Raw genomic sequence first — 22,694 nt, 5'->3', positions numbered from 1 at the left:
GCTTCTGGGAGGGGAAGCGAAATGCCTTTCAAAGAAAAACAACGAAGTCCAGTTGCCTCCTGAAAGAGCACCTTTGGGATTCCTGTTGAGAAGATCCTCTTCCTCATGTTTCATCTGACTCTCCGTTCTTAAAAGTTTCATCCCACTCATTCGAGACTTCCCCTCTGGAGCAAGTGAGAATTGAATCCAGACCCTCTTCAGAAATCTGGAGACAGCTATCGTGTCTCCTCACAACCTTGTCTTTGCAAGCTAAACAGATACCACAAATCCAGGACCGCAAAGCTTGTTTACTTGAAAAGGAACTTTGAAAGCATGCCAGCGTCCGGGCATCAAACCTTTGGGGATTATGTGTCCACTCAGCAGCTTCTTCTGAGGTCCGGCCAAACCATGGTTTATTGTTAGGAGAGCCTGTTGCGGTTGGGCTGGAGCGTCCTAAGACAAGTTGTCGCCCTTTGAGGTGCAAAGGGAAGCAATCTTGAAATTGGAAGGGGCCAACTATCCCCCCATTCTACTTCGTGCTGGGGGCATCCAGATGCCAACTGAAGATGGGCTGGCAGGAACTAAGAAGATTTGCAGGTAAAGCTGGCCAAGTGGAAGCTCACAGATGTTTGATAAGCCATGATATCCGTCAGCATCCTGGGCCAATCTTGCTAGAATGTAGATGGTGCCACAGAGATGCTGCAAAAGAGTGGGACATTTGGGAACTTAAAAGTTGCTGAGGTTGAGAAACACTGCTCTAAAGCATGGATGGGCAACCGTGGCTTCTTTATGACCTGTGGACTTCAACTCCCAGGATTCCTGAGTCGGCACGAGATACTGTAATCAATCGATCGATTGACCTCTGGAATGAGATATGGGGAGACTTCCCACAGAGGCTCGCCTGATGTACTTTTGAGCAAGCTTGGCACCCATTCCTGCCTACCCCTTGTTGGAAGACATATCTTCATCGGGGTCCAGTCCAAGCCGGGAATAAACAAACATGGAGACTGCTTTGGGAAGAAGGTTGCAGTTTATCGAAGAGGAGAGCCAGAGAGAAAGATGGCTCTGGAAAAACTGACCGCATGGAGCTGGGAGTGGTGGGTTTTTATACCTTCTGGGGCTCTTGAGGTTGTTTCCTGTTCCTGTTTGAGGCTTTGTATTTCCTGTGTCGCGTACTTTGACCGGAGTCTGAGTGTGCCCCTTTGGCATCTGTGGGTCGATCCTATTATGTCCTGTCTTAAGAGTTTGGGTGGGGTATGTAGACTTTAGGTGTCTTTGTCTTCCTAATTTCATCAGCTTCTAGCTGGAAGCCTCCAACCATCCTGAATGGATTATTTACATCTTCATTTCTAAAAGCTGCTGAGTTGTATGGCTGGTGTGTGTGTGTGTGTGTGTGTGTGTGTGTGAGAGAGAGAGAGAGAGAGAGAGAGAGAGAGAGAGAGAGAGAGAGAGAGAGAGAGAGAGAGAGATTCCCCTGTGCATACCGGCGTCTCGGGTTAACCAAGTTATTCCATCCTTAATGATGGGGGGTGAGGTGTTACCCCCCGTTGATAGGGCTCGCAACTTGGGCGTCCTCCTGGATTCACGGCTCAATTTTGAAGACCATATAGGAGCCGTGACCAGGGGGGCTTTTGCACAGGTTCGCCTGGTGCGCCAGTTGCGTCCCTATCTGGACCGGGACGCCCTACGCACAGTTACTCATGCGCTTGTGACCTCCCGTTTGGACTACTGTAACGCTCTCTACATGGGGCTGCCCTTGAAGACCACTCGGAGGCTTCAACTGGTGCAGAATGCGGCCGCGCGAGTTGTAATGGGGGTTTCCTGATACTCCCATGTAACACCTCTACTCCGCGAGCTGCATTGGCTTCCGGTTGCCCTCCGGGTGAAATTCAAGGTGCTGGTTATCACCTATAAAGCCCTACATGGCCTGGGTCCGGGTTATTTGAGGGAACACCTGCTGCCGGCATCAAACGCCCTTCGCCCAGTGCGCTCCCACAGGGAGGGTCTGCTCAGGGTTCCGCCGGTGAGAGATTGCCGGCGGGTGACACCCAGGGATAGGGCCTTCTCAGTGGGGGCGCCTGCCCTCTGGAACCAGCTGCCGGTGGAGCTGAGGACTGCCCTGACCTCCGATCATTCCGCCGGGGCCTGAAGACCTGGCTCTTTGAGCTTTCGGGCCCAGGCTGAGGAGAAATTTTAATTGGGGTTTTTAAGTCTACAGGGTTAATTTAATATTTTTTAATTCGGTTTTTAATTTTTGTATGTTGGATTTTTTAACTCCCTGTAAACCGCCCTGAGTCCTCAGGGAAAGGGCGGTATATAAATCTAACTAAATAAATAAAAAATAAATATTTCTTTCTCTGGATTCTTCCCACACCGTCCTACCACACAGCCCTCACATTGGTTGACCCTGATTGAGAGGGATCTCGGAGTCCTAGTGGACAATCACGTAAATATGAGCCGGCCGTGGGCTGCAGCTGCCAAAAAAGCCAACACAGTGCTAGGCTGCATTAACAGAGGGATAGAATCAAGATCAGGTGAAGTGTTAATACCGCTTTACAAGGCCTTTGTAAGGCCACACTTGGAATACGGCATCCAGTTTTGGCCACCACGATTTTCAAAACATGTTGAGACTCTGGAAAGAGTGCAGAGAAGAGGAGCAAAGATGATCAGGGGGCTGGAGGCTAAAACATATGAAGAACGGTTGGAGGAATTGGGATTGACTACGTGCAGTTAAGTGTTGGGGCTGACACAAAAGAGCCCCAATTGATGTCCACCTGCAGCCAGGAAAGCTTCTGGTTTTCTGGCCACTTATCTGCTTTCAGCCCCACCCACGCTACAAGTTTGCTATGCTTAAGGGGGTGGGGCTGGCTGAGGAATTCTGGGAGTTGAAGTCCACAAGTCTTAAAAGTTGCCAAGTTTGAAGAGCCTTGATCTAGAATGGTGAGCTTCCCTGGACAGGTTCTGTCATAAGTTCGTACAGTCACTAAGCAACCGGTCATAAATCAAGGACAATCTGTAAAGTTTGCCCTCCTTCAAGGATTGCTGTCTGTAATGCTTCCCTCTCAAAGTCTCTCCAATCCAATCCAATCCAATCCAGGTAGTCCTCAGCTTACAACTTTTGGTTTAGTGACCATTCAAAGTTACAACATCACTGAAAAAGGGGACTTACGACCGTTTTTCACACTTACGACTGTGGCGGCCTCCCTGTGGTCACGTGATCAAAATTCAGACCCTTGGCAACTGACTCGGGTTTATGACGGCTGCATTGTCCCCCCCGGGGCCTTGTGATCCCCTTTTGCGACTTCCTGAAAAGTAAAAGTCAGTGGGGAAGCCACATTCACTTAACAACCGTGTTCCCAATTGCAGTGATTCGCTTAACGTCCGTGGCAAGAAAAGTCGTAAAACGGGGCAAAACTCGCTTAACCAGCGTCTCACTTAGCGACAGAAATGTTGGGCTCGCGGTCGTAAGTCGAGGACTGCCTGTGCTAAAATGGAATTGCGGCTGGTAATCCAAAGACTGAAGATTCCCCCCCCCACCAGCTGCCGTAAGAGAAACCACAACTGAACACAGATTTTTAGGAAGGATTCCAGAAATTTATTTCATTGTAGTTTTCCAGTTTTTCTTTATTTAGAATTTCTGGCGGGGAGGGGAGAACAAAGGCGAGACGGTGTCCTTTCTTATACAGATTCTCAAAACACATCTGCCCAGCGGTTAGAGCAAAAAAAAAAAACAGATTTAAAGTTGCAGCTTTGGCAGAGGCGAAGCAGCGGCCCCGAAAAAGAGACCCACAACTCCATCACAGATGTCACCACTTCCTTTCTGGTTGCAAGTTCCAATTTAGCCAGCAGACGCAGGAGCCACGGATGAAAGCTACATGGGAAACACGGCCCCTACACAGCTGAGTAAGAGATTGTTTACACTGACGCAGAGCACCCCACGGGCCAGATACAACAAGGAGGAAGACGCTGCTTAGGCACGGCACAAATTCAAATAAAAACAACAACAACCCCAAAATCATCAAAGAAGATGGAAAGAGAGCTGGGTTACACTTCGTGACTCCTTGCTGGAGAAGGCTAATTTAAAAAAAAATCAAGATGGCAGCCGCAATCCGCAAGCGAAGCCCTATTGCGGGGGTCTTCAAACTTGGCCCTTTTATGACTTGTGGACTTCAAGTCCCAGAATTCCTCAGCCAGGCACGCGTGCCTGGCTGAGGAATTCTGGGACTTGAAGTCCACAAGTCATAAAAGGGCCAAGTTTGAAAAACCCCTTCTTTTAATGTGGGCCATGAGGTTTGCAGGGCTGCGGCCGCCATCTTGGCTTTACCACCGCCTCCCCCATTTGTTAAAAACCCCGAGATCAAATAAAACCCGTCTGCAAAAATTCAATTAAATTAAAAATCTCTGTTCTTTTTTCCCCAGGGAGTTCAGGTCTGGAGGCTGCCCAAATTAGCTGTTTGGGGGCAAATGGGCAGGATTCGTAAGCGGGAGCCAGGCCTGCTCACTCTCCGCCACCGGGCCTCTTCAGCACCGCGCTGTACTTCACGGCACCGCTGTCGACTCGCAGAACGACGTCCACCAAGGCGAATATGGTGATGACCTTGAGCGGGAGAGAGAGAAAAGCCAAGCAAAGGTCAGTTCGATCTCTGAAACGCAACGCTGGTCAAATCTCGGAATTTTGCCCCCAAAGGCAGATCTATTATTGACTGGCTACCGGTAGTCCTTGACTGACAATGATTTGTTTAGTGACCGACTGAAGTGGCTTATGAATGAATTTCACACTTAACGACCGTGGCAGCATCCCTCGTGGTCACATGATCCAAATTAAGACGCTTGGCAACTGACTCGTATTTATGACCGTCGCAGTGTCCCCCGGGGGTCATGTGATCCCCTTTTGCGACCTTCTTTTTTCTATATAAATATTTTATTAATTTTCTAGTTTTACAGCCAAATGCTTAATAAACAATGTGTTGTCTGGTTCCATTAGTAATTCAGTGGTCTACATTAACTTCTTCAGTCTAGATCTAACATTATACCATCAAATTATTTCCGATCGTACCTGTTTTCCCACACTAGGCAAATACAATTCTTACTGTTATTAGTAAATATACAATTGAATATCAACCTCTTTGTTACATTTTTCTAACCACATCAATAATGTCAGTTGAAAATATGTTTCCTAACCAAAACATATTTTAATTGCATTTGCACTTGACGTCCACATGTTCACTCAGTATCCTGTTTTCGCTTTTTAAATTTTTTTTAATTTCCCATCAGTGTTCAAAATGGCTCTATTGTTTATAATTCCAAACTAGGTTACATTTGGTTAACCAAAAGCTTCCCTTGTTCAAACCTCTTAGCATTTTCCTGTTTCCCTTCTCATACCAAAATCTAATATTCTAATTACGGTATAAATCTTATCTTTCTAGTTATGATAATACTTCTATTTCTAGCAATTATTCCCGGCGGATAACATCCAGGGGGAAGGCCTTCTCTGTGGGTGCGCCTGCCCTCTGGAACCAGCTGCCCGCGGAGTTTAGGACTGCCCCCGACCTTCGTTCATTTCGCCGGGACCTGAAGATCTGGCTCTTTGAGCTTTCCGGCCCAGGCTGAGAATTTTAATTGGGGTTTTTAATTTTTTCCAGGGATTTGATTTAATCTTTTTTTAATTGTTTTTAACTTTTGTATCGATTTTTGTTTTAAATACCCTGTAAACCGCCCTGAGTCCTTCGGGAAAGGGCGGTATATAAATCCAATAAAATAAATAAAATAAATAAATTATCTGTTCTCCACCATATTCGAACATCTAATTAATAGCATAATATCCCACCTGATGGGTTAAAACCCTCTATTTTCTTCAGCCTTACTCTAGCTTTCTTTCTTTGCCAACTCACTTTCTGAGTCAGTGCATTTGAATCCTCAAGTAATTTTTCTTCCGTTTTCGTGTATGTTCTTTGGAATAAGAAAGACCATTTGTTTAAAGTCATTTTGGAAGAAGGCTCTGTCCATTGATGTTCCTTAAACAGCCTCCCTCCTTCTCTCCAATTTCCCCGCAGTTCTTCTAGCAGCTCTATCTTCCATTCAATCGGCTCTTCTTCCTTTTCCTTTCGCGGCATTCCGACAAGCAAAGTCAATGGGAAAGCCAGATTTGCTTAACGACCATGTGACTAACTTTAACAACCGCAATGATTTGCTTAATGATTGTGGCAAGAGAGGTCGTAAAACGGGACAAAATTCATAGCTGTCTCGCTTAGCGAGAGAAATTTTAAGTCACTTTTTTTTCCAGCGCCGTTTTTTTCCAACGGCGGTAAATCAAGGAATAGCTGTATCTAAGTGGGCAACCATCGGAAGATGGTTTGCTTTCATCTGTCCTGAATCCCCCTCGCTCGGCTTACGTGAACGATCCCGACTGCTCGTCCAGGTAGGTCCTCGACTTACGGCCAAAACCTATGTGGCTAAGCAAGAAGTTTGTTAAGTGAGTTTGGCCCCATTTTTGCGACTTTTCTCGACACGGTTGTTCAGCGAATCGTCGCAGTTATTACGTTAGTCACACACGGTCGTTAAGGGAATCCAGCTTCCCCCTTTGATTTTGCTGGTCAGAAGGCCGCAAAAGGGGATTGCATGACTCCAGGACGCTGTGACCGGTCGTAAATATGAGTCAGTTGCCAAGCATCCGGATGTAAATCACGTGACCGTGGGGATGCTGCCATGGTCGTAACTGTGAGAAAAGGTCATAAGTCCCTTTTTCCCCCCAGTGTCGTCGTAAGTTTGAACCGTCACGTTGTAAGTCGGGGACTGCCTGAGTTACAAAGCATAAAAACCTCTCCTGTTGCGAGCAAATGGGGCCAGCCTTTTTTTCCTGGCATCGTTTCAGCTTTCTGTGCCAATTAGCCCTCTCGGAATCAGCGTTAAGAGGCAAAGTCCAGACGGCTGTTTTGTAAAAAAACACACTGCAAGTTCGGTTAATTATTTCCGATTCTTTTCCAGGTAAATATCAATATTTGTCGTTTTTACAGCCACTTGGGTTAATGTGTGGCAGGCGCCAAGGAAACCAGCTCCAATGGCTGCTATCATTGGGCCAATTATCAAACCCAGATAGACCCGGCCCGGCCCTTCACCTGGGTCCTAGCCCTAAACTGGATGAAGAATGGAGGAAAGGGCTCTGAACATGTGCAGAGTGCCCACAGTCTTCACCCCCTAGGTAGCGGGGGAAAGGCAGGGGAGCCAACGTCCAGGCCGTAGAATTCTCAGCCTAGAATAGGGCACGGACAGATCTCCTTAACTGAGAGTGGTTAAAGCGCCAGGCTAGAAAGCGGGAGACGGTGAGTTCTAGTCCTGCCTTAGAAGCAAGAAAGCCGTCTGGGTGACTTTGGGCCAATCAGCAGGAGACGGTGAGTTCTAGTCCCGACTTAGGCAAGAAAGCCGTCTGGGTGACTTTGGGCCAATCAGCAGGAGACGGTGAGTTCTAGTCCCGACTTAGGCAAGAAAGCCAGCTGGATGACTTTGGGCCAATCAGCAGGAGACGGTGAGTTCTAGTCCCACCTTCGGCAGGAAAGCCAGCTGGGTGACTTTGGGCTAATCAGCAGGAGACGGTGAGTTCAAGTCCTGCCTTAGAGGCAAGAAAGCCGTCTGGATGACTTTGGGCCAATCAGCAGGAGACGGTGAGTTCTAGTCCCACCTTCGGCAGGAAAGCCAGCTGGGTGACTTTGGGCTAATCAGCAGGAGACGGTGAGTTCAAGTCCTGCCTTAGAGGCAAGAAAGCCGTCTGGGTGACTTTGGGCTAATCAGCAGGAGACGGTGAGTTCAAGTCCTGCCTTAGAGGCAAGAAAGCCGTCTGGGTGACTTTGGGCTCATCAGCAGGAGATGGTGAATTCTAGTCCCGCCTTCGGCAGGAAAGCCAGCTGGGTGACTTTGGGCCAATCACCAGGAGACGGTGAGTTCTAGTCCTGACTTAGGCAAGAAAGCCGGTTGGGGGACTTTGAGCCAGTCCTTCTCTCTCAACCCAACCCACCTCACAGGGTTGTTGTTTTGGGGAAAAATCGGAGGAAGTAAGGTGTGCAGGCTATCTTGTTGCATTTATTTTAAAAATAATGAAGGCGGGATACAAATTAATTAAATAATGAAATGAGAAAGTTGGCATTCCTCCTCCTCCTCCTCCTCCTCATTATTATTATTATTATTATTATTATTATTATTATTATTATTATTATTATTATTATTAATATTAATTATTATTATTATTATTATTATTATTATTATTATTATTATTATTATTATTATTATTATTATTATTATTATTATTATTATTATTATTATTGCAGGCTAGAGACGTGATGGTAGAGGCTAGAGACGTGATGCCCCAGCCCAGGGAAGGTCAACCTGGCTGAATGCATCCAACATCATAATTAATAATTTGGGGGGGGGGAGTGGAGAGGACAAAACTGTCTGTTGGGGCAGCTGAATCAAGATGGCGCTGCAAAGGGGCAAGGAGGGAGAAGATTCGGAGAGGGTGCAAACGAAGAGGATGAAGCATTCATGAGCTGGGGAAAGGCTTATGGGTACTGGGTTGGAGAAGGAAGGCTCCAGAGCAGAGCTTCTCGAGCTGGGCAACTTTAAGAGAGGTGGACTTCAACTCCCAGAATTCCCCAGCCAGCTATGCTGGCTGGGGAATTCTGGGAGCTGAAGTCCACCTAGGCGTAGTCCTTAAAATTACAGCCACAATTGAGCCCCAAAACATCCGTTATTAAACAAGACAGCTGCTAAATGAGGTCTGACCCGTTTTAGCACCTTTTTGGCTACCGCTGTTCAGCGAATCACTCGGTTGTTAAGTGAACCCGCCTCCCCCCCCCTTGGACTTTGCTCATCAGAAGGTCACGAAAGGGGATCACACCGAGCCCCGGGATGCTGCAACCCTCCTAAAGACACACCAGTTGCCAAGCACCTAAAATTTTTGACCGCCTGACCGCGGGGGATGCTGCCGCGGTTGTTGGGGTGAGAAACGGTCGTAAAGTGAGGACCGCTTGCGTCTTAAAAGAGAAACGCAGCTCCAGGGGCTTCGGGGGGGCAGGGGGGGAGGAAAGGGGCAAAGGCCGGGCTCAGAGGCAGCGAGGCACAGTGGTTAAAGCTGGATCTCGCCCAGGAGCCCAAAATCAGAGATGGTGGAAGACCTCGAAGCAAAGCTCGGCGGCCGAGTTCGCATCGATGCGTCGCCTGACCCGGGAAACCATGTTCTCCAAGAAACTCTGCCAGTAGTTTTCGGATGGCGTCAAGTGCTGGCGCAGGGCAAAGCTGAGGACGGGAGATCCAGGTGGGCAGTGGGGTGAGGTGGGGGGAGAGTGGGCTAGGGCCAACCTTACCTGCCGTGGGGCGTCCTGGTCCGGGCTGTGCGGTTCCCACACCAACGACAGCTGTGGCTTTTTGCCCACTTTTTGAAACTGGAATCCCACCAAGGGCAGAGCCTGCAAGACAGTGGAAGATGGGGTCAACGGGGGGGGGGGAGGATGCAGAGGGATACCAAGCTATGAGGAAACCCCCCCTCCGAATGCTAGATACCCACGTACAGAAGGCCTTTTCAACCCACCTTTTAAAAAAAAATAAAAATAAAAATATAGTAGTGGCCAAAATTGTGGAAACCTTTTGGGAAAAGCGTACAGTTAGAAATGCCACCTTTGGCATTTTAAGTTTCTACCCGTTTTACTTCTTCTAATTTCTTTAGGACTGCAGCCTTGTTCGCTTAATAATGCTGTTTTATGTGGCTTTCTGGGTGACCGGTCCACTCTTTGCACCATGGCTTTAATCAACAGATGGAAACTAGTCAAGGAGAGAAGCAACCTAGAACTAAGGAGAAACATTCTGTGAGTTAGAACAATTAACCAGTGGAACAGCTTGAATCCAGAAGTGGTGAATGCTCCAACACTGGAAGTTTTTAAGAAGAGACTGGCCTGCCATTTGTCTGAAATGGTATAGAATTTCCTGCCTGAGCAAGGGGTTTGGACTAGATGACCTCCAAGGTCCCTTCCAACATCATCATCATCATCATCATCATCATCATCATCATTATTATTATTATTATTAACAACCTGCCTCAAGAAACTGTGAATGCTCCAACACTGGAAGTTTTTAAGAAGAGACCAGACAGCCATTTGTCCGAAATGGTATAGGGCTTCCTGCCTGAGCAGGGGGTTGGACTAGATGACCTCCAAGGTCCCTTCCAACATCATCATCATCATCATCATCATCATCATCATTATTATTATTATTAACAACCTGCCTCAAGAAGCTGTGAATGCTCCAACACTGGAAGTTTTTAAGAAGAGACCGGACAGCCATTTGTCCGAAATGGTATAGGGCTTCCTGCCTGAGCAGGGGGTTGGACTAGATGACCTCCAAGGTCCCTTCCAACATCATCATCATCATCATCATCATCATCATTATTATTAACAACCTGCCTTAAGAAGCTGTGAATGCTCCAACACTGGAAGTTTTTAAGAAGAGACCGGACAGCCATTTGTCCGAAATGGTATAGGGTTTCCTGCCTGAGCAAGGGGTTGGACTAGATGACCTCCAAGGTCCCTTCCAACATCATCATCATCATCATCATCATCATCATCATCATTATTATTATTATTAACAACCTGCCTCAAGAAGCTGTGAATGCTCCAACACTGGAAGTTTTTAAGAAGAGACCAGACAGCCATTTGTCCGAAATGGTATAGGGCTTCCTGCCTGAGCAGGGGGTTGGACTAGATGACCTCCAAGGTACCTTCCAACTTTAGTATTATTATTACAAACCCCCAACCGATTTGATTAGCGAAGTCGTAACACACTGACAAAAGTCCTCCTCTCAGCTTCAATACACAACATCAACAACCGGATCCTACCGTGATCTGATTGGCTCATTGCCAAAACTAGATGGCACCTGATTGGCTCTCTAAACACCCGTGCTGATTGGCTACAATCAGATGAAGGAAAGCCAACTGAGATCAACCTGAGCAAGTTGCGCTTCCTTTTTCTGATTATTTGGCTATAACATTTCATAGAATACAGTACAGATAATTGAACAAACTTTGTTGCATTACATTTTTGATTAAATTATCGTTCCATTGATATGAAATAGAAATTCAGGTAAATGAGGGCGGATATGATATTGTTGCCATTACGGAAACATGGTGGGACGAAACCCACAAATGGAACACACAGCTAGAGGGATTTAAATTATTTAAAAGAAATAGACTACACAAAAGAGGAGGTGGAGTTGCTCTCTATATAAGAAATAACTTTATCTCTACAGAAATAGAGCACAACGATGAAAACTGTAAACTTGAATGTATTTGGGTCAATATAAAAGGGGGAAAAATGACATTGCCATAGGTGTATACACTATAGGCCGCCCAACCAAGCAGAAGAAATAGATGAACTTTTTGCTAGTCAGTTAACTAAGGTATGTAGGAAGCGCATCACAATAGTAATGGGGGACTTTAATTACCCTGATATCAACTGGGAGACAAACTCTGCACCAAGTGGAAGATCAAACAGATTCCTGACAAACCTAGCAGACAACTTTCTCTCCCAAAAAGTAGAGAAGGGAACTAGGGGATTAGCCATATTGGATTTAATTCTCACTAACAGAGATGAAATGATAGAAGGTGTCGAAGCCACAGGAACCTTTGGGGGGAAGTGATCGTGCAATATAGCTTCTCTCCCCGCTTATTGCAATAAACGAATCCAAAGGCCTTCACTGTGTCTTGGCTGGTTATTGGTCAGGCAAGCTTGCCTCTGGTCACGAAGGAAAGTGGCCCAGAGCACCTAACAAGGAGACGGTGAGTTCTACTTCTGCCTTTGGCATGAAAGCCAACTGGGTGACTTTGGCCCGGTCTGTTCTGTACCAGCCTGCTACCGGCCCTGCAGAAAAAGCAGGGACAACCCCTTTACAAACGGCAAGAGGCTGGAATTATGCCTGCCAAATTTATTAACATAAAACAGAGCAAAACAAGACACCAACCATGAAACAGGAGCTATGAAACATGAACTATTCAAGCGGTTGCCTTCAGCAAACCAGCCCTCCCACACATTCCCCTTTTATACAGTTCAGGGCGTGGCTTCTCTCTGCCTCCTTCCGAGGTGCCCCATTGCCTTCCTCTGTTTACTCCTGATTGACTGCCTCCTGCGTCGGGCATCCTTGAACAGGGCCAGCTGTGGGTCATCTTCATCCACGCTGTCAGGCTCACACAGCTGGGTCTCCCTCGTGACCAGGTGGGAGGGGCCTGGCTGAGGGCTCTGCGGAGCCTCAAGGCCATCATCAGCAAGCTCTTCAACACCCCCCTCCTCCTCCTCTGAGTCGTCCGACCCAACTGCCGAACCCACAGGCTGAACCTGAATCACAACACAGTCCTTCTCTCTCTGCCCAAACGAAAAGTCGTATATTGGGGCAAAACTCACCGAACCAGCATCCCACTAAGCGACAGAAGTTTTGGGCTCAGCTGTGATTGGTAAGGGGGGGGGGAAACCACCTTTATTTAGACGTCTTCAAAAGAAAAAGGGAAATAAAAAAAACAGCCTAGCATCCCTCCCCGGCTCCTTCCCCGTCTCGTACCCACCAGAGAGCGGCACGGCCCTCTGTCCGCCCCAGATGGAGGGGGCCGACAGATGCCGCCGAGTCCTGTTTGCGACAGTGGAAATGCATTGCAACATCTCCCTGCTCGATCGTTCGGAAGGCAGAAGTGCCTGCTTGGCACTATCGGCTCCGCTTTAATGACCGTGCTGGGAAGGGATAATGGTCTTGAACTCTGCGAGGCGCAGATGGAGATGCAGCCGGTACCAGCCCGGCGTCCCCAAGCAGAAGAAGACAAGGCAGGGAGGGAACAAAGCAGGTGGGTGGGAGCCCTCAACTCTCCTTTCCCTCCCCCAGGATGGGGTCCTGAACTGGCTTGCGATGGCACGAGACCAGCCACTGCGACAGGGCAAGGCAGAGCGGGAAGAATCCAGAGGAAGAAATATTTGGGGGGGATATTAAAAAGGCAGAATATATTTCCCCAAAGGAATAATGGAGAAGATCTTTTAAAAAAGGCAGAAAGCTCTCCACGCACACACACAGCCAGACAACACAGCAGAAAGCAGCTTTTAGAAATGCAGATGTAAATAATCCATTCAGGATGGTTGGAGGCTTCCAGCTAGAAGCTGATGAAATTAGGAAGACAAAGACACCTAAAGTCTACATACCCCACCCAAACTCTTAAGACAGGACATAATAGGATTGACCCACAGATGCCAAAGGGGCACACTCAGACTCAGGTCAAAGTACGCGACACAGGAAATACAAAGCCTCAAACAGGAACAGGAAACAACCTCAGGAGCCCCAGAAGGTATAAAAACCGACCACTCCCAGCTCCATGCGGTCAGTTTTTCCAGAGCCATCTTTCTCTCTGGCTCTCCTCTTCGATAAACTGCAACCTTCTTCCCAAAGCAGTCTCCATGTTTGTTTATTCCCGGCTTGGACTGGACCCCGATGAAGATTTTTCTTTCAACAGCAGGTAGTCCTCGACTTACGACCTCAACTGAGCCTCACGTTTCCGTCGCTAAGCGTGACAGCTGTTAAGCGAGCTTTGCTCCATTTTTACAACCGTTCTTGCCACAGTTGCTAACCGTCTTTCCCCGAAAATAAGACCTGGGTCTTAATATTAATTTTTGCTCCAAAAGACGCACTGGGGCTTATCTTCCGGTTAGAGCTTATATTTGGGGAAATACGGTACTAAATGCCTAAGTCTGGCTGAGGATCTTAACTGGGGTTTATTTTCTGGACACTGCAACTATCCTATAGGTCAGGGGTCTTCAAATCTGGCCCTTTTATGACTTGTGGACTTCAACTCCCAGAATTCCTCAGCCAGGCACACGTGCCTGGCTGAGGAATTCTGGGAGTTGAAGTCCACAAGTCATAAAAGGGCCAAGTTTGCAAACCCCTGATATAGGAATATAAGTCTGCTATGGCTATTCTGATCCGCTATCTATTTGCCTGTCCCAGAGAGATGCATTTGGGGAATTTTATTCATTTATTTTATGTTGTTGTTGGGGGGTTTTTTTTGATAACCTTTTCAAAAAAAATACTCCCCCCCATTTCCCCCCCCCATCGATTTATTCATTCTGCACAGCCCCCAACCGAATCTTTTATTTCCTAGGTTCCCTGGCTCTGTCCAGTTTGGTCTGGTTGGGTTTTACTAAAAATGTAAACGGATTGCCTGGCTCACTCTCACACCCATCCCGCCACCTGGGGGGGGGAAGGGGGAATCGCGTGGGCTCACGTTGCAATAAATGCGCTTCTGGACTCCGAATCGCAGCACCAGGACGTCAAAGGCCTCGCTGAGGACACCCATCACCATGGCCTCCGATTCCAGCGGTCCACACTCCTGCAAGAGACAACATTGGGAGGGGGGGGTTGGGCAGGAAAGGAGGGAGGGAGGGATGAGCAAAAGGGAGCAGCCCCTTCGTTCCGCACAGAGATTCGAACCCAGGTTCCCATCCAAGCCTTTAAGTAAAGCTTAGAGAGAAGAGAAAGGCTTGATTTGAACTCTGGTTGAGTCAGGAGGAGAGCAGATCCACAGAACTGTCCAGGAAAGAACAGATTTTCAAAGGCCTTAGATCAGAGTTGGAGGTTTCTTGCTTTTACAAGTGGTCCTCAAGTTACGACCACAATGGAACCCCGCCAGTTTATGTGGCTAAGTGAAACATCCGTTGAGTTTTGCCTCGTTTTTACATCTTTTCCTGCCACAGTGGTTACGTGAATCACTGTAGTTGTGAAGTTAGTAGCCCAGTTGTTAAGTGGATCCCGCTTCCCCCCCTTGAAGGTCGCAAAAGGGGATCACGTAACACACACACACCCAGGACATGGCCACCGTCATAAATATGAGTCAGTTGCCAGGCGTCTGGATTTTGATTACGTAAACCATGGGGGCGGCGGGTCAGTTGTTAAGGGTGAAAAACGGTCCTAAGTCCCATTTTTCAGTGCCGTTGTAACTTCGAGCGGTCACTAAATGGACCGTTGTAAGTCGAGGACTACCTGTTTTGATATATTCATTGAAAAAAACGCCCCTGTGGCACATTTTCGGATCAGTGTTTTTCCATTTGCCATCTTTGAAGAAGTGTGGACTTCAACTCCCAGCGTTCCAAATCCAGGTTGTCTGGACTTCAACTCCCAGCATTCCTCAGTAAGCATGGCTAGATTTGAACCCCACACATCTTAAAAAGTTGCTACATTGAGAAACTCTGCTATACAGGGAGTCCTCGGTTTAGATTCATTTATTTAGTGGCCATTCGAAGTTGCAAGTGACTTACAACCTTTACTCACACTTACGACCACTGCAACATCCCCGCGGTCGCGTGATCAAAATTCACAACGCTTGGCAACTGGCTCGTATTTATGACGGTCGCAGCCTCCCGGGGTCACGTGATACCCCTTTCTGTGACCTTCTGACAAACGATGGGGAAGGCCGCTTCACGTAAAAACTGTGTTGCTAACTTAAGAACTGCAGTGATTCGCTTAACGACGGTGGCGAGAAAGGTGGCAAAACCCATCTTAACAAACGTCTCGCTTGGCGAGGGAAACGTGGGGCTCCATTGCGGTCGTAAATCGAGGACTGAAAGGAAGAAAATTGCGATGTTTCTTCCAACAGAGCGGGGCTACACAAACACAACACCCAGCCGGTTTTTAGAGCCCACCCCACCCCCTCCCCTCCGGGGCCCCGAATGGCCCCCTGACCTTGACAAACACGCCGAAGAAGAGATCGACGCTGAGTTCCTGCACCCGCTTGGAAGCCATCTTGCGATCGTTGCAGTGCTCCGCCTGCTTCTGCATCTCGGCCGCCTCCATCTGTGGGGCAGGAGCCAGCCCTTGAAAAGAGACACCTTCCGGTTGGAAGCCGCCTGGGGGAGAGACCTGCTCCCCCTCCCCCTCATTTCCGTGGGGCGGTAAGTACGGAGCAGAGCCTCCCCTCCTTCCGTGCGCTACGGAAAGAACCTGACCGCGGCATCTTGCGCAAAGCAAGAGAGCGGTTTTTGATTGGCCGGGAAAAGGAACATGCAGGGAGAGTCAGTTTGGAGCAGTGATTAAAGCGTTGGGCTAGAAATCAGGAGACGGGGAGTTCTAGTCCTGCCTTAGGCATGAGAGTTGGTTGGATGACTTTGGGCCATTCACCTGGAGATGGGGAGTTCTAGTCCTGCCTTAGGCATGAGAGTCGGTTGGATGACTTTGGGCCAATCACTTGGAGACGGGGAGTTCTAGTCCTGCCTTAGGCATGAAAGTAGGTTGGGTGACTTTGGACCAATCACCTTAGGCACGAAAGCCAGCTGGGTGAGTTTGGACCAATCACCAGGAGGTGGTGAGTTCTAGTTCCGCCTTAGGCAGGAAAGCTGGCTGGATGACTTTGGGCCAATCACCAGGAGACGGTGAGTTGTAGTTCCCCCATAGGCATCAAAGCCGGCTGGGTGACTTTGGACCAGTCACCAGGAGACGGTGAGTTATAGTTCCGCCTTAGGCAGGAAAGCCGGCTGGGTGACTTTGGGCCAATCACCAGGAGACAGGAAGTTCTAGTCTCCCCTTAAGTACGAGAGTCGGCTGGGTGACTTTGGGCCAATCAGCAGGAGACTGGGAGTTCTAGTCCTGCCTTAGATATGAAAGCCGGCTGGGTGACTTTGGGCCAATCAGCAGGAGACGGTGAGTTCTAGTCCCCCCTTAGGCATGAAAGCCAGCTCAGTGACTTTGGGCAAGCCTCTGTCCCTCTCTCTCTCAGCCCAACCTACCTCAGAGGGTTGTTGTGGGAAAAAGAGAAAGAGGAAGGTGTGCTGGATATGTTCGCCACCTGGAATTATTTGTAAAAATAATAAAGATGCATGGATGGATGTACGGAATGAGTGAATGAGTGAATGAATGAATCTGGCAACTTATCCAGTCACACCATCAGGATCTTTATGCTCTTACTAGGCAGAAATGAAGATCCGGTGCCCAAATTTCCCTCGACTAGACTTCCCCAAAGGCGGGCTAAGAATGATGGGTACTGTAGTCTGGGACCACCTGGAGGGCATTGCATTGAGGAAGGACGCTCTGCCCTACCAGTGTCCAACCTTGGCAACTTTAAGACCATGCTGGCTGGGGAATTCTGGGAGTTGAAGTCCACAGATCGTAACATGGCCAAGGCTGGATACCCCTGGTCCAGGGGTAGGCAATCTTGGCTCTTTTATGACTCGTGGACTTCAACTCCCAGAATTCCTGAGCCAGCCACGCTGAGGGGAAAGGGAGGGTTCCCCAAGCTGAGCCATGCTGGCTCAGGAATTCTGGGAGTTGAAGTCCACAAGTCATAAAAGAGCCAAGGTTGCCTACCCCTGGTTTAGTAAGATTTGTGGACTTCAACTCCCACAATTCCTGAGCCAGCCACGCTGAGGGGAAAGGGAGGGTTCCCCAAGCTGAGCCATGCTGGCTTAGGAATTCTGGGAGTTGAAGTCCACAAGTCATAAAAGAGCCAAGGTTGCCTACCCCTGGTTTAGTAAGATTTGTGGACTTCAACTCCCAGAATTCCTGAGCCAGCCACGCTGAGGGGAAAGGGAGAGTTACCCAAGCTGAGCCATGCTGGCTGAGGAATTCTGGGAGTTGAAGTCCACAAGTCATGAAGGGGCCAAAGTTTCCTCCATGCTGGCTGAGGAATTCTGGGAGTTGAAGTCCACAAGTCATAAAAGAGCCAAGGTTGCCTACCCCTGGTTTAGTAAGATTTGTGGACTTCAACTCCCAGAATTCCTGAGCCAGCCACGCTAAAGGGAAAGGGAGAGTTTGCCAAGCTGAGCCATGCTGGCTGAGGAATTCTGGGAGTTGAAGTCCACAAGTCATAAAAGAGCCAAGGTTGCCTACCCTGGTTTAGTAAGATTTGTGGACTTCAATTCCCAGAATTCCTGAGCCAGCCACGCTGAGGGGAAAGGGAGAGTTTGCCAAGCTGAGCCATGCTGGCTGAGGAATTCTGGGAGTTGAAGTCCACAAGTCATGAAGGGGCCAAAGTTTCCCTCATGCTGGCTGAGGAATTCTGGGAGTTGAAGTCACGAGTCACAAAAGAGCCAAGGTTGCCTACCCCTGCCCTGCCTTATCCTTTTTTAGATGCAACCGGGTAGGCAGTCCACCCTTCATCCTGAATAAACTCACCCAGGGAAGCTGAGAGCAGCCGGTGCACCACAATGTCCGGGAACCGGCGGATGGGCGACGTAAAGTGAGTGTACAGAGGCACATTGAGGGCATAGTGCCGGAAGAGAGCCTCGTCCTCCAGCATGCCGGTGCAGAAATAGACCGCCATCTGCAAAGACGGGGGACACATCAGAAGCTAACACCAACCAGGCCGGGAAGGAAGATGGAGGCCTTTCTGGCATGGCTGACGGGGAAAGGGCGGTATATAAATGTAATAAAATAAATAAATAAATAAATAAATAAAGAAGCTGCAAAGTTTTGGGAAGAGCAGGACTACATTTGATGAGGGTGGATTTCCCCTCCCTCCCCCGCTTTAGACTTTAATATAAATCAGGAACCTCCTGTAAGCCAGTTAAGCCTTGAGGGCAAGATGGGTGGCAAATGTATTAAATAAAAGAAAATAATTTTAAATGGAATCAATAAAATAAGTTTGAATTGAATCAATAAAATGAAATTGAATTGAATGAATAAAATAAAATATCAACTGAATCAATAAAGTAAATTTGAACTGAATCAATAAAGTTGAACTGAATCAATAACATAAACTTGAACTGAATCAATAAAGTAAAATTGAATGAATAAAATAAAATAAATTTGAACTGAATCAATAAAATAAAGTTGAACTGAATCAATAAAATAAAATTTAATTGAATGAATAAAATAAAATAAATATGAACTGAATCAATAAAGTAAATTTGAACTGAATCAATAAAATAAAATTTAATTGAATGAATAAATTTGAACTGAATCAATAAAATAAACTTGAACTGAGTCAATAAAGAAAAATTTAATTGAATGAATATAAAATAAATTTGAAGCGAATCAATAAAATAAATTGAATAAATAAATTTAAAATTTAATAAAATAAATTCGATAAATAAAATCAAATAAATTTAAATAGAACAAATAAAAATAATTTTAAATGAAATAAAATAAATGTAAATAAAATCAAATAAATTTAAATAAAATCAAATAAAATAAAACGACCCTCCTTCCTACCTGCATGGGACGAGAGAACATGTGAGTCAGCACTTCCTTCCTCGCTTCGCTGTATTGGTCATTCCCAAAGGTTTCATTCAGGCTTTTCTGGAAGAGAGAGAAACAGACGCAGGCGCTAAGAGGGAAACCAAGATTGCTTCTGATTGCGCATTGCCCCGCTGGTGTTGGTCTAGAAACCAGGAGACAGGGAGTTGTAGTCCCACCTTAGCCATGGAAGCTGGTGGGGTGACTTTGGGCCAAACACCAGGAGGCAGTGAGTTCTAGTTCTGCCTTAGCCATGAAAGTTGGCTGAGTGACTTTGGGCCAATCACCAGGCGGTGGTGAGTTCTAGTCCTGCCTTAGGCTAGGACGTAGCCCTAAGGATGGGTAATGAAACACCTGTAAGAAAACAACTAAGCTCCAGAGAGCTTTCTCCTTCTCCTCTACCCCCGATGATGTTACCTAGTTGGACAATGAAACGTCTGCAAGAAAACCACCCAACTCAGAGTGCACCAAGGATCCCACAGAGTCCTCCTCCTCCTCCTCCTCCCCCTCCTCCTCCTCCTCCTCTTCCAAGCCCAAACCTTTGCTGAATGCAGGGCAAGCCCATCTGACTCTTCCCCCCTTTGAAAATAAGCTTTTCTCCCCTCCGGCTCCTGCTTTTACTCACGTGTAGGGCCCCGGCACTGGTGCACTCGATCTCCAGGCCCATCTGGTTGCAAAAGGCCATGAGGTCGTGGAGCATCTTGCTTTGGGGCGGGGGATGCCGGCGCAGGAGGGCTTTGGTGGGAAAGGAGCGGTAAATCCGATGGGCCACCGCCATGTTTGCCAGCAGCATAAATTCTTCCACCAGCCTGGTGCAAGCAGGGAAACAGCAAAGACGTGGATGATGGGCTGCAGGAGGATGTCCTGCAGGAATTCAAGTGACTTGGAATTCTGGGCCGACAGGAGACTAGACAATCCCTTCTCTTAAATTTATTTATTTATTTATTTATTTATTTATTTATTTATTTATTTATTTATTTATTTATTTATTTATTTATTTGGATTTATATACCGCCCCTCTCTGAAGGGACTCGGGGCGGTGTACAGGGCGATTAAAACACTATAAGCAACATATACTGTATAAAAATTAAAATAAGATTAAATCAAATAGCCCTAAACAATAAACACATTCTAAAATTTAAAATTTTTAAAATTTAAGATCTAAAATCCCAAACCCTCAGTCCAGGCCGGCAAGTTCAAATAGCCAAGTCTTCAGGCTTGGCATATAGGCTCTCCTGGTCGAGCAGGGGGCTGGACTAGAAGACCTCCAGGGTCCCTTCCAGCTTCTATTCTATTCAAAGGAGTCAGCTGAATGAAGGGCTGCACGCTGGGCTTAAAGGCTAAGGCTGCCGGCAGAACAGACTGTGGTTTACAGGTGACACCTTCCCATTCCAGTCTGACGTCTACAGCCACGTCATCTGACGACAGACACCTGATGAGGAACTGCTCGTGGCCCCGTGCTTCTCATTCCATGGTTGCTCGTGTTGTTTCTGACGGAATTCGCAAGTGCTCGTATTTCACCTGTCTAACATAAACCCTTAGGCTGCATTAACAGAAGGATAGAATCAGGATCCACGTGAAGTCTTAATAGCACTTTACAAGGCCTTGGTAAGGCCACACCTGGAATGCTGCATCCAGTTTGGGTCACCACGATGTCAAAAAGATGTCGAGACTCTAGAAAGAGTGCAGAGAAGAGCAGCAAAGACATTCAGGGGACTGGAGGCTAAAACATATAGGGAACGGTTGCTGGAGTTGGGTCTGTCTCCTTTAATGACGAGAAGGACGAGGGGTGACAGGATAGCAGCCTTCCAATATCTCAGGGGTTGCCCCAAAGTAGAGGGAGTCAAGCTCTTCTCCAAAGCGCCCGAAGGTAGGACAAGAAGCAACGGATGGAAACTCATCAAGGAGAGAAACAACTTAGGAGAAATTTCCTGACAGTGAGAACAATTAATCAGTGGAACTCCTTGCCTCCAGAAGTTGTGGGTGCCCCACCACTGGAGGTTCTCCGAATGAAATTGGACAGCCATTTCTCTGAAATGGTATAGCTTTTCTGCCTGAGCAAGGGGTTGGACTAGAAGACCTCCAAGGTCCCGTCCAGCTCTGTTATTTTGTTATTCTGTTAAGTGGTGCATACTCCACCAAGTCACCTTCGTGCGAGGAGGAAGCCTTGAGAGAGGACTTCATTGAAAGCCTGACTTGATGTCTTTTGTAGAAGACGTTCAGACCATACGGTCCAGGCATTTAAAACTGGATCGCTTTCAGACAACCGAACCAGTTCTGGACATCCTCTTAACTACTGCCTCCTTGCAAAGTATTATCCGTGCATTTCTCTGGAGCACTTTGCATTTTCCTGACGTGTAAAATTTTCCGAGCTTGACTGTTTCCTTGCAGATGTTTCATTTCTGAAACCAGGTAACATCAGCAGTGCTAGAAGGGAGTGGTAATTCTGTTACCTTGTCTGGGTAATGAAACTTCTGGGGGAAAAAAACAACAACAATCAAGCTCAGACAGCCTCAAGGGACCCTCCTCATTTCAGCCCTGGGCAACAATATCCAATCTCTCAAGGGCTGCCCCAAAGAAGAGGGAGTCAAGCTATTCTCCAAAGCGCCTGAAGGCAGGACAAGAAGCAACAGATGGAAACTCATCAAGGAGAGAAGTAACCTAGAACTAAGGAGGAATTTCCTGACAGTTAGAACAATTAACCAGTGGAACTCCTTGCCTCCAGAAGCTGTGAATGCTCCAACACTGGAGGTTTTTAAGAAGAGACTGGACAGTCATTTGTCTGAAATGGTAGCAGGAGGCTGTAGTAGAAGACCTCCATGGTCCCTTCCAGCTCTATCCTATCCTATCCTATCCTATCCTATCCTATCCTATCCTATCCTATCCTATCCTATCCTATCCTATCCTATCTTTTCTATTTTCTATTCTGTTCTATTCTATTCTGTTCTGTTCTATTCTATTCTATTCTATTTTATTCTATTCTATTCTATTCCTTTTCTTTATTTCTATTCTATTCTTATTTCTATTCTGTTCTATTCTATTCTATTCTATTCTAATTTCTATTTCTATTTCTGTTTCTATTCTATTCTATTCTAATTTCTATTTCTATTTCTATTCTATTCTATTCCATATTTTCTATTCTATTCTATTCTATTCTATTCTATTCTATTCTATTCTATTCTATTCTATTCTATTCTATTCTCTATATTCTATTCTATATTCTATTCCATTCTATATTCTATATTCTATATTCTATATTCTATATTCTATTCTATTCTATTCTATTCTATTCTATTCTATTCTATTCTATTCTATTCTATCCTATTCCATATTTTCTATTCTATTCTATTCTATTCTATTCTATTCTATTCTATTCTATTCTATTCTATTCTATTCTATTCTATTCTATTCTATTCTATTCTATTCTATTCTATTCCAGTATTTTCCTTTATATGTAAAATATCCCAAGGCTAATGCTATGTAA

General features: G+C 46.6%; 1 protein-coding gene across 1 annotated transcript in view; it reads right to left on the bottom strand.

Moving 5' to 3' along the window:
• Positions 1–4,247: 4,247 nt before the first annotated feature.
• The window catches only part of LOC310641158 (DIS3-like exonuclease 2), a 90,748-nt gene continuing 72,301 nt past the window's right edge, over positions 4,248–22,694 (bottom strand). The window contains exons 6-12 of the mRNA XM_083363988.1: positions 19,836–20,019; positions 19,187–19,273; positions 18,149–18,296; positions 15,725–15,855; positions 14,271–14,375; positions 9,333–9,434; positions 4,248–4,576 (exon numbers count right to left, since the gene is read on the bottom strand). Of these exons, the coding sequence (XP_083220114.1) occupies positions 4,478–4,576; positions 9,333–9,434; positions 14,271–14,375; positions 15,725–15,855; positions 18,149–18,296; positions 19,187–19,273; positions 19,836–20,019 (856 nt within the window). The 3' untranslated portion in view covers positions 4,248–4,477. The remainder of the gene's footprint in view (positions 4,577–9,332; positions 9,435–14,270; positions 14,376–15,724; positions 15,856–18,148; positions 18,297–19,186; positions 19,274–19,835; positions 20,020–22,694) is intronic.

This window comes from Vipera ursinii, assembly GCF_947247035.1.
Source record: "Vipera ursinii genome assembly, chromosome: 5".
NCBI classification, from domain to species: Eukaryota; Metazoa; Chordata; class Lepidosauria; order Squamata; family Viperidae; genus Vipera; species Vipera ursinii.
Note: the sequence above shows the minus strand (reverse complement) of the source record. Positions and strands in the feature narration are given on the sequence as shown.